At 35.4% G+C, this 17,127-nt stretch overlaps 1 protein-coding gene across 4 annotated transcripts in view; it reads right to left on the bottom strand.

Annotated features, from left to right (window-relative positions):
• The window catches only part of PREX2 (phosphatidylinositol-3,4,5-trisphosphate dependent Rac exchange factor 2), a 173,171-nt gene that overhangs the window by 80,854 nt on the left and 75,190 nt on the right, over positions 1-17,127 (bottom strand). For 3 of the 4 annotated variants that reach the window (XM_061342876.1, XM_061342873.1, XM_061342874.1), the window contains 11 exons: positions 16,636-16,736; positions 14,132-14,235; positions 12,894-12,943; positions 12,316-12,391; positions 11,519-11,591; positions 10,238-10,380; positions 9,992-10,084; positions 8,539-8,687; positions 6,092-6,177; positions 3,890-4,026; positions 671-788 (listed from right to left, as the gene is read on the bottom strand). In XM_061342876.1, coding sequence (XP_061198860.1) covers positions 671-788; positions 3,890-4,026; positions 6,092-6,177; positions 8,539-8,687; positions 9,992-10,084; positions 10,238-10,380; positions 11,519-11,591; positions 12,316-12,391; positions 12,894-12,943; positions 14,132-14,235; positions 16,636-16,736 — 1,130 coding nt within the window. The remainder of the gene's footprint in view (positions 1-670; positions 789-3,889; positions 4,027-6,091; positions 6,178-8,538; positions 8,688-9,991; positions 10,085-10,237; positions 10,381-11,518; positions 11,592-12,315; positions 12,392-12,893; positions 12,944-14,131; positions 14,236-16,635; positions 16,737-17,127) is intronic. The other variant, XM_061342875.1, reaches the window with a different exon arrangement.

Here is a 17,127-nt window from a genome sequence, read left to right as displayed (position 1 = left end):
ATACTAGACTGCTTAAGAGGCATGAACAGACAAGTCATAGTAGTCTCTCTCTACAAACAGCTATTGAAGGGACTAATTCAATTTCATTTATAATCAGAGACATAAGAAAAGCAACCAAAAAAAAAAAAAAAGCAAAAACTGAGAACTAAATAACCTAGGAGAAAATGACCATGAAAAGTGTCAGCATGCAGAAATTAAACCACAATAACCACATTTACACTGAGAACCTAAATACATTTCATGTTAACTGTATCTTTAATTACCATGATGCATATGAATACAGCTTTATCTAAATGTTAATTGCCTGAAAATAATCTGAAGGATAACTGATTTGTTATTTCTCATGCAGTAGTGACTAATGCATCTAATTTAGCCTTAAATTACTACCAGTGGTGAAAGTAAATCAGGTAATTCCTAGATTAAGTATCCTATGAATGAAAATTGAACATATTTTCCCTAAAGTGTTCACAGAAACTCTTTCTTGAAATGGTAAATAAAACCATTTTCAGGTAACAGCATGTTAAATTCACATCTTTACAAAACAAATCCTTAAATATAACTCATTATATGGTCTGCTTGCAATTTCCTCTCTGAAAACAACACCACCTATATTTTTCCTGTTACTACACCAGCATTCTGAGCAACAACAAAAAAAGTGAGAATCACATACCTTCCACTTTGCAGTCAAAGGCATCTCCTCCATCATCTCCAGAGGGCTTAGTGTTTCTTTTCTGAAGATCCTCCTGTGCACTTTCAATGCTGTTGTAAACCCACTGTATAGAATCTTGCTAAAAAATCAACAGAAATAGACAGCTAGGAAAAGCTTTGCAAGTGCAACTGATAGCAACTTATTTCACTGCTCTCCAACACGAAATAGTTGCATTAATTCCCTGATTATTATCAGCTTTATTGCTTTCCGAGCTCCAAATAATATTGTGAAAATTCTGTAAGAATTTTGGCATTACCTAAACCCATCTGAAGCATTTTGTCAACTTTTTATTTCAGAGTATACTGTCATGAGGCAGTATGAAATCTGTGGCAGCATGACATCCATCAGTTTCATGGCTCTGACAAAAAAAATTAAGTCATTTCAAATCAAACTACAGATTAAAATATATTTGAGATAAGAAATCATGAAAAAGTTAAGACAAATTATTTTTGCCTTGCTAAATCTGCTGCGTGACCACAAATCTGGTGGCAAGTATTACAGAATACCAAAGAAAGATACAGACTGTCCAGTTAATCTGTCACCCATATGTCACTGGCAAGAAGACACTAAAGCTTTCATTACTTGTATTTGCCTTTAGTACAGTTACTTATATTTGACTTTAGTACAGTTATCTTAGTAGATGTTCTTTATTTTTCCCACAATCAGCAAAGCTGCAAAAACAAAGACAGAATTATCCAAAAAGTCCATCATTCAATGTGACTGAGTGACATGTGAGCACATGAATGGTGGCTTGGTCATACAACCTATGAAGAAGCCATGTACAAAACTTGTACCTTGTTCTCCCCCTTTCACTTACTCAGCCACATGCCCATCACATCCTTGTAGAAGAGCCTATCAAATATGGCATCTCCAGACTACTCCTCTCTTTCCCTTACACTTCAAAATAAGCTTGACAGTCATTTAATCACTGCCCCTCCAACAGCTACAGCAGAATAAATGACATGATTATGACTAATCTGAATTCACAGACCTTGAAAAGAAGTTTGTAGAAGAATTCAAAGTCAAGCAAGGACAGCAACATTTTAAGCTGAATGCTACAATTTCCACACCATTTCCAATTATGCTTTGATAACATACACTATGCAGCTGCTATCTTTATCCCATTAAACAGATAACTAGATTTTCGTATGATTAAGGTACTATTTCTCTCTAGGTTTCCTAGATTCATTCATGCCTTACTTTTGACTCAACGGCACTGAAATATTTTAGTAAGGAAGATTAACTTAAGAGCTCTCTGTTGATTGTTGGAAGACACCTGTACACAAGCTGATTGACAGAAAGCCTTCTGAAACCCAGGTTTCTTTGCAGGTACACCTGAAAACTTGCTGCTTATTATAGACTCTTACAGGTTTGTTTGGCAGCATTAAGACTGTCATGCCAACCTCTAATAGGAGATCTGCATTATGCCAAAGGGTTCCTTCATTATTTGAACTTAGTATGTCCTATGGAAGGACTAACTACTTAAACTGGAGGTCCCTCTTTCAAAAATAAAGATGTAATTCAGTACGATTTGGAGCAATGTCACACAATTATTCACAATGCAAGAACCCGAAATGAAACTTCACTCTCAAGGCAAGGAGGAAGACTCCTCACCCCAAGAAGTGGAATAAACAGGAAAGAGAAAAAGATCCCCTTTCAAATATGCAACTGTCAACCACAGGAAGGACTGCAATATTTGAATTAATTAAATGACAGGATAATGCACTGTACTTACAAAATAGGAAAAATCCATGGTCATGGTCCAAATAATTAAAACCCCAAATTTCTGAATAGGAAATTAAATCTTAGCTATCTTGACACTAGTGGGAATACTTCCTTTTGTTTCAGTCTAGTGAGTTCTCTCATAACGTTTTATAGCGCTACATCCTAAATGAAGCTTTTCTGATCAGTCTGGGGATTTTAGTTATTTGTGATTTGCTGAACTATGATCAGCCACATTTTAAGATTGAAATAAATAATACATATAGAAAAAACACTTATGTACACCAACATATTACACAAGTGGATTAAATAAAACAGTAATTTTGCATGTCAAGGCATTCGTGTGTCAGCCAACATTAACCAATCCTCTCTGAATGTCACCAACCTCTATAGGAATTCTACAGCTACACACAGAGGAATTCTACAGCTACACGTGCTATAAATAATTTATCTTTTATTCTAGCCAGTTTTGCTACTAGTGAACAAAGCACCATCTCTTTACTAGAGAGTATCTTCCTTTAAAGGACAGGTGAGCTTGATCTTGATATGCTATGTAACAACTTCAATACTGTATTAACAGTTTAAACACAAACATCTGACAACCATTTTCATAGAGACTGTAACTTGCAAGACAGTTCTAATTCTTATTTATAATTCTTATCTAATATCTATGCAGTAGGTGTGGGAGAAGGATTTCACTCTTGATTTTAATTGGATTTTTCTTCTCAATTAACATGTACTGGAAGAGTTTGTGAAGTTAATTAATGATATGGGTTCACAGTTCATGAAAAATTTGCAAGGACTTGGAAAAACTGCATTACAGAATCCAGCTGGTTTTGCCTTTGTTCCTTAAATTTGTGCCTTGGAAGGCTAAGATTTTCTCTGAAACCTACACGAAAAAGACAACAAAGATTTCATACTTATATGAAAAAAGGGGGAATTTTGAGTCCTTGAATGTATGTTTATTCCCAATACTGGAATGCAGTCAGAACACAAAGGCTTTTATAGATTGAACATGTGCGCTCTCCACTCTGTGCTGAAGTGTTACAAAATTCTGGAAGAAGATTCATTTTTCGCACTGAATTCTCCCATTGCGGAGCATACAGAAAACTTAAATCCCTCTCCATTATGATGACAATATACCTCCTAATGCTTTCTACACAGAAATGCAGAAACACTTTGAAATAATCCTTTAAAAATACCATATTAGAAAAATAGCTATCAACTTAAGATTTATTTTGATTCAGAAATGAAATAGACCTTGATCATCAGCAATATATTAATCAATCTTAAGCTTTTATAATTCAACTGGCTTCCCTTCAGTTTTCAGCAATCCTTTCCCCTCATCCCACTCAAACACAACAGATGTGTGAATAGAGATACACAACACACTGCTTACTTTGACCAAAAAAAAAAAATCTTAGAAGAAAGTCTGCAAGGGTGCTAAATGAGACATACCTGCATTGGCCGCCTGTACTTCCTGCATGCTGTGACATGAGCAATAACACTTGCATGAGTCTCTTTGCTGACATTAATTCCATTCACTTTGATTATGCACTGGCCAGGGTGGAGACCTGCCGCAGCTGCCACTGTTCCTATTGAAAATAAACCAATATAACAGCCTTAATTTCCTAAACATATCCTTTAGAGCTTACAGTCCAAAAGCCTCTTTTTTAATCACAAGCTGTTCTCATCAATTATTACATACTTCCCCTGACCACAGAGTGCTACTGCAGTCAGCTGGATTCCAAGAAAATGGAGTTCCTGAACAGATGATTTCCTAAGACACCAGACTATTTTCCAAATGCTGTTTTACAAATCAAATGATAACACGAAAATGTGGAAAAATTGTCTTAAATGATTTTAAAAGGATAAAAGGCCTTAGCTTGAAACTTACTAATTATAACTTAGACCTCTTTTATTCTAAATTCTTTAATATGTCCAAGCTTATGAGCTTGTTGACTACTTCAGGTTTCTCTGTCCTACATACAAAACAGAAGCTTTCTGACAATTCATAAATATCAGAGCATACTAGATTTTCTTGTTAAACATTAAGTGAAATACCAAAATTCGAGGTTGTTTCCAAGGATTGACTGATTTCCAATCAAGTAGGAGAGGAGGGATAACAAAACATTCTCTTTGACCAACAAAAAATATATGATTTAGTGGTTTATTTCCACAATGGAATAACCGCCTTGGAAATATCTTCCATCCAATGAATGAACAGGTACTACAAAAATAGCAGCTGTCTCCAGGTCTTTCAGTATGACTCAAGTCCACTCCTGAAAGACAGCTTGCTTGCATATAACCTTAGTTCCAGCTACCTGAACATTTCCCTCCTTACGTCTCTCTTGATACTAGCACATAGGAGACAGGGAAGTCAAAAATCTATTGCCTAGAGACTGCAAAGCTGAGGTACAGAAGCTAGCTGCTATGAAAGAAAAGGCTAGACTGAATTTTCAAGGCTGACAAATAGAAAAGCTCATCGTGACCTGTCAGCTGAATGTATCTGACAAGGAAATAAACAATATTCCTGGGTTTCCCTGATTTTTAGCTACTATCAGGTTAGACAACAGCTATATTTTAAATCTAGTATCAAAGGCTTTGGAAGTGACACCCTTAACAGCTATTGCAACACATGCAACCCACCAAAAAAGATTTTAAAATAAACATTTAAACAGGCCTTTTAAAACAGCTCTCAAAAAACCCAACACAAATCTTAAAAAAAAAAAAAAAGAAAAAAAAATCACAAAAGAAAACAAACCAACCAAAAAAAAAAACAAAAAACAGGATTCCAATTCAGCAAAGTATTTAAGCATATGCTTAAAAGTCTTTCAGGTTTAGTAAACCACTCAGGCACATGCTTACATACTGTTGAAGCTAATTGGAATAAAGTGTTTGCTTAATGAATAAGGACAGGCAGTTGAATTAAGATCCAGGTGCAGAAATAATTATCACATCAGCTCAAAAGTCTGTAGTCTATTAGACTTTCTCTTGAAAGTCTAATTTCTGGCACCAGAGCCTAGGAAGAAAAATAAAAGTCATCAAGCTCTGTTCAAATCTGGCTGCTTTGCAGATCAGTTCACTTAAAATTCCTCAATTGTAAAGGGAGGAGGGGGAGGAAAAGTACATGATAGCCCCAGAACAGCTGAAAATAACTTTAGTTTGCTCTACCATTAACAACATAAACAGCAACAAAGAATGCTTCACCTTCTTTCATCACCAGTGTCACAGTCAAGAATATATTGAGTTAGAGATGGCAAGCATTTGACAATCACACCACAAAATGGACAAAACAGTGTTTACAGGAGACAACTGCAATTACTAAGACAGACAAGGCCACTAGCGCTCTTGAAAAGACTTGCGAGAAGTGCATTTTCTGTAAATCTTTTTCAGAACATTGCAGCACTACATGGCCACCTAACAAATATAATGCTCAGGAAGTGAGTGGTTCCCAATAAAGAAAAAAAAAAGCCAGAAAATCCATCCAAAATTTACAAAGTATAAGAACACTAAATAATCTTACCTGATTTCATTTAATATTGTTTATTACTTTGGGGGAGAAACCTAAGCTGAATGACTGGACCTAATTTTGATGTATCTCAGTCATGACATCTAGAGAGTAAATGTATATTTACCACCACCGTTGACAGCTCTTACCTCTCCCAACAGCATGGACAACTGATGGACCAAAGCCCCGGATTTGGAATCCAAGTCCATCTGCAGAATCAGGAATCTTCACTGTCCTGATACAAGCAAAGATTCAAAAGGAACGTAGAAAAGGTAATATTTTGTTATTTAATATAAAGGTAGATAAATATATATATTATATATTGATATATATAAATATATCAATATAAAGCAATAAGTAGGTTACAAGAGCACAGGACATTTTCATTCAATTCACAGTTTCGGACTGAGCAGGATCCACTTACAGATACTCTGCACCGACATCAGAAATAAGAGCAATCTGAGGTACTGAAACCAATCAAAGAAACGCAATACTATTTCATAGATAAATTCACTACGACCAAAGCATGTGATTTGGGCAAACTGCCACAGCACAGCAACACTGAAAGCCCTGGGAAGACAGGGAGTCTCTCAGTCAAGAGGGCAAAGCCTGGGGACCACAGATCATGCAAGGCCTTGTCAGATAAGCTGCAGAAGATTGCAAAGACTAGATCCATAGCACAATTTGTTAACATCGAAAAGTGAGTATTTGATGAGTTTTACTGGGAAAGTATTTGGTGCAATTTTTCCAGGTAGCTGTGTAAAATCTGAGGTTTGTCGAGCAAGAATTGCCTACAACTGTTCTTGTAACTCATAAGCACATTGTACTACACTCCTGCTGGCCTAAGTGCAATAGTAATAAACCTACTGAAACATGACCAACAAAAACACTTCTTAGAATCAAAATTCACATCTACTCCTTCAAATGAAGCCCTGAGCTCACCCAAAGTAAGCCAGCCTATCCACATGATATCAGCGCAGGTTCCAGAAAAAGCAACACAGCTGCATTACCCCTTATCATTGCTGGTCAGGTCATGCATAACAGTCCACTGATCTAGCTTTGCAGCCTTTACTTCCAGAGCCAGCTCTGTTATTATTTCAAGGATCTCTGCCCCAAGCTCTATTTTCCAGTGCAATTCAAATCGATGATGAAAAATGATTTAAAATACATTTGGACTTTAATAAAGTTGATTTGCAGATATTATGTCGAATAATATGATTGCATCATTTCTTGTACTTTCATTTTTTTCAGGTATACATAATGTTTAGCATTTGGAGACAATCATCATCACAGGTGAGATCCAAAAGCCACTAAAGTCTATGAAGCTTAAAAAAAAAATATTAGAATATTCTTGAGATTAACAAATTTTCATCTGAAATATTTTCGTAAGTATAGAATCATATAATATATATTATATACTAATGAAGGTTGATATAAGCTATACAGTTTCATTCTGAAAATGCTTTTGGAATATTCTGATGAGCTATGAAAGACCATCACTGGCAGTTTTAACCTAAGAATTTAGAAGAGAACTGTCTCTTCTGCCAACATAGTTGTGCGAGTGGCAGCTCCTGACAAAAAGCAGGCAGCACTGAGAAACAAATTCTTCAACTCCTCTGAACTCCTCATTCACTAGATTACCTCTATCAACCCTGAAATTCACCCACATTTTCAAGTGGCATCAGAAATTAAACAAAGATCTACATTAAAGAAAGGCCAAGATATGCCTTTTATACTTGCTCCAACACTCTCATCTACTCATTTAGGGCATTTTTCTTATTACTGTTTTTGTCTGTTTGGGGTGCCACTGCATTTCTCAAGACACACTTGCTTATTAATACAAGAAACACGTCTCCATTCTACTGCTGAACCAGAGCCATTTCCAAGGCACTCTCTGCATGCTACCTGGTAAGAGAGAATGGTTCCTCCTTACCCAGCAAAATTTGATCAAAATTACTTCTGACCACTGTTTCTTAGTTTCCTCTTTATTTGGTATGTATAAACTAGTAATAACTACATTAACTTCATTAATAGATCTATGCTCATTTACATATTTACTGAGCCCAGCCATCAGTCCTCACTTTGTATTTCTTTTAAGTAACAAAAATTGCATTCAGGTAGGAATGGTCACAATTGTGTACAGAAATACATCTGTTACATAAAGATGGGGAGCTGTTTACTTGCTCCTGCTGTTTACACAACCAGCACACATGCTGAAGAGGCCCATTAGATCAGAGAGTCTGACTTCTGCCAAACCAGCAACTAATCTCCAGGCAGAGGAACTTGTTTAATAAACACAGTGAGAGATAAGTGATCGAAACTGTTCATTACAGTCAAGGAAACTTCATTTACACTTGTGGTTCCTGCATGTATTTAAAGTAGCAGAGACGATGATCTAAAGCACTTGTGTTTTTCTTCTCCTGACTAATGTAATAAAACAAAATCAAAGCAGATCAAATTGCTTGACTTTGCAAAGTCAGATTAGGTACAGCATTTAAAATAACTTTACAGTAGTACTCTCTGAAGCTCCACTGGTCTTTTAAAATTCACTGCAATTGTAGTTCATAAAAATTCCCCCAAAGGAATGATAACTTACTCCCGTGGTTTAGTGCTCACAAGAACCCGCAGGGGTTTTCTACTGTTTAAACATGCTTTCAGGAAGCAATCCACTTCACTGAAGGGTCGCAGAAAAACCAGGTCGCCATTAATGGCAAAGATTTTCTTCCCAACTTCCAAGCCTGCCATCTAGAAAACAATGACAGTTGTGCATATATTTGCTTTTTATAACCATTATGTTTCTTGCTGCTGGCATGCAACCCCAATAGGAATAATGACATGCACACTGCTTTTACATTCTTTATGCTTCCTTCATATATCACGCACAAAAGACTTAAACCATAAAACACTTCTAGAACTGGTTAAAATGACTTGAAAGGTACATTAAACACTCATTCTGAAGAGACCTAATACAAGACTTGGCCTTAATCAAGATTTTATGACAGTATTAAAATATCAGTTAATATTTGGAATAGCTAACATAACAGCTTTCCTTGAGACAATTTACTTTTTTTATGACGCTACCTAATTTGTCCATCCATCATTCTCCAAAGGACCTAAAGCTTCTTTTCATAAAGACCTGATTAATATTCCAGTACGTGAATATGTGTTAAGTTCCAAAGAAAAAAATGATAATAATAATCCTTAAATATTTCATGGTCTTTGAGCCAATGGTATCACAAGCCAAATTGCTCACAGGTTTTAAACTCCAGTCTAACAAAAAAGGAACTGTAACTAAATAGATAGCAGGAGTACACACTGCAGCTCAGGCCACAGACTAAACCATAGCACCATCTGAGATCATGGCAGAATCTGACTGCTAGAAACCATCCTATACAGCACTGTGACTGTACTGTATTATTGATTTGCTCTACCTTTTTTTACCTTAAATTTCTATGCAACCATGAGATTTATAAAGGCTTGAAATCTGGGTCCAAATTTTTTATCTCATGGAAAAGACTCATTCTTTATCTTTACATGTACAGACTCCCATGAGTTCAACAGAATAAGAAATTACTCAAAGAGCATCTAAAGCAATACTAACAAACAGAAAGGCTGTAATTGTTTTATCCAGATTCTTAAATTGTAGACTTCATCCAAAGCTTGATACATCTTTTATTATGAAATATATCTAGTGCAACTCACAGACTAGCTCTATACTCAGTTTACACTCTACCAAAAATGTTTATTCCACTCATGATTAATGTCATCACTGCAATATTATAAAATGTATAAAAATAAAATGACCACTTTTATATCCCCACTCAATAAGACAATTTCCTTGAGCAGAAAGTAAGTGTTGATAATGGTCAGAGCAGCATTTTAAACAAAAACAAATTTAAAAAAAAAAAGAAAAAAAAAGATTCATAACCACGTTTTTCTTGGAAAATTTTGTTACCTTCTACTACCACAGATTTTCCCCACTGATGTACAAAACATACACCTGTGATCAAGTGAATAAAATAGGGATGATAATTTATAATACTTGATACCTCAGCATTTGATCCTTTCTCCACCACTTTAATAATTGGCACCTTATTTTTATCTTCTAAACCAAAACCATAGGTGCCTTCATTAGATTTAATCTGAAAAATAAAATTGTTCAAAATATTTTTCAGAAAGGCATGAAGAACAGCTAAAGGACATCCCCATTAAATAAATACAAACAATGCTAATTTATTGTCACTATAACCAATTTCTTCACTCATCAAAGCATACAATCCTTGGGTTTCACTCACCAGTAATGACTTCGCTATGACATTTTCCACTACTTTCAGATCATGTTTCATGAGTCTGTGCTTCATATTTGACCCTTCCATTTCTTCGTCCGCATAAAAACGAAACAGCAGTGGCTCATCTTTAAATTCACTTTTCTCTAACACTGTATGATGCAAGACCACATGTATTAATGCCTTTCATAAACCATAAAATACTGAACATGCATACACCTATTAAATTCCAGCAAACTATTTCTGTATGCGAATACAGGGAAATATTAATTTTTAACATAAACAAGGATTTTATTTGGATCCATTACAGACAGGTATCATTAAGCTCATTTTCAACCCCAACATGTGGATTTCACCAAGCTGAGGAAGACATATTAGCTTGTAATGGTTTTAGTGAAAATGCCAAGCACAAGGTTTCTTCTTAAAAAGGATTTAAAAACATGGGTTTGAAAAGTTCTGATGGATAGCTGCTGGAGATGCTCAGCACCAAGTTCTAACACTCTTCAGGTGGTGAAGTATGCCAGGTTCAGTATTAGAAATGGGTTTGGTGGGGATGTGGAAGCAACTAGAACAGCAAGCAGATGCAGTCTGGACATTTAAAAGTGCAAGGAAAAAGAATGAACAGTGCCAGAGAGGAAGTTAATTCTACCTCCTTCTCTAAACAAGATGATAAGAAAATAATTCCTTCCTCTTTTCATTTCAGTAAATGACCTACTGCCTCAATCCTTTCACTGAAATCTTCCCTCTGATGGTATTAAATTTGCCCTTGTTCACCTCATTTTTTGTTCTGCACGTATCTCTGCTCTCCTCTCCCTTCTTTGTTCACTGCTGCCCTTATGATTTTCTCATTTTTCTACACTCCACTTTCTCCTATTGTCACCACCTCAGCTTTTTCTAAAGGTCATGCTCCTCCATTCATTCCCAAAAAAACATCTCCTTTCTTTCCTATGTGTTTCCTAATTTTTTTATCATCTCATCTGTGCCAACATGTATTACCTGATTAAGAAACTTCTTTCAGAGTGGCTAATAAAACCGACACACACACCCCCCCATATTCTTCAGAGGATGAATTCCTCAGTGTGTGCTATAAAATTGACTGAAAATAATTTTCAGAGTATACAATAGCTTTTTGTTTCTTTGAAGATTGTAGCATAGATCTATTCAGCAATACAATGAAAGAACTTCCTATCCCTTCTGTAATATCTTTACCAGCCCTTGCATTTCCTTTCAACTATGTAGCTAGCATTAAATGAAAGGTAGGCACAGCTTGCAGAGAACATATTTACTTACCATGGTGCATAAACCCATTATCACAAAGAGCTACACCGAATATCATAGCTTCCTCCCTCGTCCGGCAATCCCCCTGTTAAACCATAGCATATTTTTCTCATTTACTTTAATATAGCATCAAAACACACAATAGCATAAACTCACAGGGTTGGCAATGGTTGTAGATGGTATTTAACCCCCATACCTTTATATACACATTTATTGCACACCTATTAAACAGTATATACATGCTTATCATAAAACCATAGAATAGTTTGGACTGGAAGACACTTTCATCTTTACAGTTACAAATAAAGATGTAAACATTTTAGTAGCATTGCATTCCCCAGAAAAATTTAATATAATAGAATGTAAAAGTGTCCAAGTGTTTAACTTTTATCTTATAAAACTGGTGCATGTTGGCTGAGTGAACAGGATACCCTGTTCTTGTTCGTTTGCTTAAAATAAAACAGAACTAATGACTGAAAATTGGTACTGACTCTTGTCCATCTAGTTAGTAATTTAGAGTTTTCAGAGGCTATCCATTTCATTTTAAGCCACGAACAGTTACATACCTAAGTCTCATTAAAACATTTAAATTGCACATAAGAAAGATAAGCACAAAAGGAATAAAGGAGCATGTCTGCTTACAGCTGATCTCAGTTACTTTACTAGTTTAAGAGGAACATTAACATTTACATGTGCCATTCTAATAAATCTTAACAAAGTGCCTGCATATTATTCTGCTTAATACATTGTTACCTTTCAACTTAGAATTTAAATGAAAAACATAATTAAATCCAAAAGTGTATACTTGCCTGTGCAATCAACCAGTCTATGAATTTGTTAGCCATGACCACAGATTTGTAGGTTCTCAAGTGATAATCCTTATCCCTGTTCAAAATGAAAGAGAAAAATCAAACGAAAACTCAAAAGAGCCTAAAATACTTGCATTTTATAAACAAGTTAGTGCAAGCATGAACTGAAAATTTTGTAATGGTTCAGAAGTTGCCTCTGGAGTAAAAGAGCAAGTCAAAACTTTTAGTACAGAAAGAAAGGAGGAGGCTTACTTATCTTACTTGGGCTGTGTATAAAGGCACGTGGGACTCTCCAAAGGAGGTAATGGAGTGTTAGGAAATATACAGTAAGTATATAAGCATATCCATCGGGACCTAGAAGGTTCTAAAACTCTAAAAAAAAGGTCATACTGAATGGAGTCTGTAGTCATTTAATGATTCAGTTATGCTTTTTGTCTTTATAGCCCTTCAGTTTTGTTTGATTATTCCCAAGAGGCCAATCTTCAAAGGATGGGTTAGGTTCCTGCATTCAAACACAGTAGCTTCAGATTACATACTTCTTCCATTTGACTCTTTAAGGATTTCCCAATTTGACTCACCTAATTACTGGGGTAAACAGACTGTGAAGGCGACAGTACAGTCGTACACCCTGTTAAAGAGAAAGATGAGGTTAGTTAGCTACACAACAGAGAACATAAAAGGAATGGATGCAGTGAGGAAGCCTATGTTTATATAGTAAAAAACTCTGTTCTAATCTCTATATATTTTCATGTGCCAACAAGTAGTATTTCCAGACAAAAATGTGGATGAATAAATTATGAAAAAGAAAACATTTTCAACCTAATCTAAGCTTTACTGAGGCACATGCAAAAAGGCTTAGCTTTAAGGTAGCATTAAAAATTCTGAAGGTATAGTACTTTGAAAGAAACATACACAAAACCTGCAATGTTTCCATGCATTAACATTTTTGCAATCACCGATTGCTATTCTACACACAATGTGACAAATTAAGATGTAAACCACTGCACTCGATTATATGCATCAACAATTTTGTTACAAATTTAAATTATAAATAACCAATAAACTTTAAAAAAGCAAAAAGGTTCAAAGATTTGACTTTTTTCAATTAAAAACATAAGACATTTGTAGGAGCTAAGAAACTATCAGAAAACTGGTTTTTTTTAAAGGAAATTGACTTAGTATTACTTCGTAGACTATCAAAAAACAATTTATAACATTCAAGTACAACCATGTATAACAATTAAAAGTTACGTCAAAATAGATTCCATCCTACATTCCTATGCCTTGTAGCTCAGTATTGAAGATTCTTTTAGATATGCCTTGTATTAAGAAATACTAGCAGAAAAGTAAATAACACTATAATGTAATGCCCAAAAGCTGACATTTTCTACCACCTCAAAATCATGAAAGTCTGAATATTAATGAGTTTAAAGGCAACTTTCTTCAATCATTTTAGGATTCTTTAGTATTCTATGCTTACACCCAGTAAGTCCACATGTAGCTTCATATCTGTTAAAATGGACTGAAAAATACAACAGCCTGAAATACCAGCTTCACCCATAAACATGGCATATGAAAACATTAAATAATAAAACCAACAAACCCAACAAACTTTAATTTTGCACTTAAAATGCATAACAGCCAGCCAAAATCTTACCTTACAATCAGTAAACTGAACTGGATTAACATAAAAATAGAGACAGGCAAGCATGAAGGGACGTTTTTTATGCTAGCATAACTTTTTACATTATTTTTCAAGCAGAACCTCCATTTCTGATGTGTTCTTCCTAATAATAGCAAGTATTCTAACCTGTACCTTAGAAATCACATCCTGCATCTCATTTCTGGGGTAGTATGTTCCATCGTCATATCGGAATCTGTACAGCATGTGTTCGGGTTTGAACTGGTGCTTATCTGTAACTGAATTAAAAAAAAAAAAAGTAAAAATATTTATTTATTGTTAGATGATTTTCTGAAAAAATAAAGAAGAAAGAAGCCGGCCAGCATCATTTCATCTAGTAACAGCCAATTACACAGAGACAGGTTGACTTCAGACAGGGAGGTCAGGAAGCCCAATTAGATCATTCTCCTTAAGCTCCTTTATGTCACTGGTGATGATATTTCCCACAATGTTAAAGTAGCTCAGAACAAACCAATTTCAACTTACAGGGCAAAGAATTCAGAAAGACAAAGAGGGGACAACCTGAAAAACTAGGTGCTCAAATCTTTCTAGCTTTCATTACTTTTGCAAAGCTTTATCAATGAAACAACCAAATAAATCTTCTTTTGCAACTATTATTATTATTTTTCCACATGATTCTATGTTTTAATTCTTGCGGAGGCCACTCTCAGATGAGTAAAGATACACATCTGACCAGTCCTGCACTGGGGAGAAAAGAGAGAGAGAACATCTTTGTCTATATATAGCTAACTGAAGGTCTTAAGCACAAGAGACGATCAATCATTTTGAAGGTGTTGATAATCCATTTCCCCAAAGACTTCTGAAAAAGGATCTTAACACATGAATTTCCAGAAATTCACAACATTCCAGCAACAAACCCCACAACTGCAAGTGTTTTGTCAAAACAATCATACCACATGATACAAAACTCCTGGAAACACCAAGTCTTTCTGAAAACCAGCTGATTTATTTGATGGCTGAGGACAGCACGAGGACTAGCACTATCCTAGCATAATTACCTTGTATTAATTGCTCTCTGTTAATCAGAGTAACAGGCCTGACAGTTAGGTAATTCTTCTGCGCGTGCCTTCCTACACCAAGTGATTAAACCATCATACATTATTTTCTTCAGAAAATGTAGTTAGGCATCATAAACTTTGTATAGTAAGGTGCCTTCTGTCTGCACTGTATTTCATGCCCTTCAACCTCTTCAGTATCTCCACACATCATCCGATGCACAGACATAAAAACTGGACTTCAGTGGTTTCACCAGTGTCATGTGCCAGAGCAAAGTAACTTCTCTACCTGTACTTGATGTATTTACTAAAAGCCCATGACACTATTCCAACTGCCTTGAACTGATGGTTCACACTAATGTGGTTATTCAAAATAACCCCCAAGATCTTTTACATGTCATTGATTCTCAGTAAATCAGATACAGACTACAGAATTTTCACATGTAATGCCTAGTATGAGTATCTAACTGAATTTTAATGGATTTCAACCATTTTGACCAGCAGAGTGAATACGCGAAGTTTAACAAAGCCCTCTGTAACATTTGCAATGTAAATAACAGCCAAACTTTCTTTCTCCCTTGCTCCCTCTGTGAAAACAGATGGTTCATTCAACTTTATTTTAGGAATTCTGTTTTCACTGAACCACAGCTGGATCCACTATTCAGAGTGGCACGTCTGGCTCACATTTCTATGCTCTAATATAATTACCCTTTTATCTCATGAAATTACACAATATTCATTTAACTCTCTATTGTGAAAGTCTATGGGTGTATTTGGGATATAAATTATAAGATCAGGAGAAGAATCTCTGGCAACAGAATCATTCAATTGAAAACTATTCTCTGTGTACAGTAAACATAATAGCAGCTGACATTTGAATGACGGTGAAGGAAAATCATGCAAACTGACATTAAAGAATTAAAGACTACATGACTACTGATGCATAACCTTAATGGTTTTTCTCCTACTCTGTGAATGTTTAAAATGCGTACAGCTAAGTGGCACTCTGTTACTCCTGCTTCTTTTCAGACAAGGTCACTGAAAATATCATGGCAAAGAACTTAAAAATTAATTGCAGGCTGAAGTATAGAAGAATTAAAATGCAATTCAGCATAAAAATATCAATTCTAGTAACTGCACAATGTAGTGAAAATAAAGCCTTAACACTCAAAAGACGAAACTGTTGGGTTCAGGTTGGATTCCACCAGCTCCACTTGCAATACCTAACACATAAGCAGGCATATTTATCAATAGCCAACTGTGGCTCACTCTCTTCTATAATTCTTAATTCAACATGTAACCCCAAAAAGTGAGGTTTAAATCCTCACAAGCAGTTCTCTGTTCCCCCAGAATTTATTTTTGCTTACAAGAGAAGAGCAACATTTCTCTCTGTGATGTTGTGCTCCCAAAACCATAAATGTAATCTGATTAAATTAATGGAGCCTCTCACAGTAAATCTGCTAGGCATGGACAATGGTCCCATGAGGTCCCTGCAAGGATATAATGCAGATTCAACAACCTGTCTTGCCTTAACAAGACCATCTTTTTGTCAAACAAAATTAAGTCCACTCTAATTACAACAATTACATTGAAAGCAAGTAAGTTAAAACTAATTATACTTACCATGATGGATAATGCCATTCTCTAACAAAGCTTGTCCAAGATGAACACCTTCTTCAGATTTGTGTATCTCTCCAATTTCCAACAACCAGGACACAAATTCACTGAAATGAAAACAGATACAAAAAAACCCCAAACTTTAAAAATCACACTACCAGACCTACTACATTTCCCACTCAATTACTAGTGTTTCTTACTATATTAGGAAGTGACTCTTAAGCCTAATAATCTTCAGAATGTCATACCACCTTTACAAACCCTCTTATTTCAACGTTTTGTTATTATTTTGACATAAATACATATGGTTTCATTGAGATGTATTTTCTATTCAGAAGTTTTACCTGCATGGTTTACCTTGCACGTGGTAAAGACTTTCATACTTTCTGGGATTTCCTAAACTATCATAGCCACATTTGACCAGATGGTCAAATATAAGCCAGTCCCAGGCATAGCTACTGCTCTTGCCCAGGACAGATATGTCATGACGTCAGAACA

The sequence above is a fragment of the Neopsephotus bourkii genome, unplaced genomic scaffold (genome assembly GCF_033783945.1).
Source record: "Neopsephotus bourkii isolate Nb327-2 ecotype Australia unplaced genomic scaffold, CSIRO-AGI_Nbou_v1 NB_1820, whole genome shotgun sequence".
NCBI lineage: Eukaryota > Metazoa > Chordata > Aves > Psittaciformes > Psittacidae > Neopsephotus > Neopsephotus bourkii.
The sequence above is the reverse complement of the archived record's forward strand: the minus strand, read 5'-3'. Positions and strand labels throughout refer to the sequence as shown.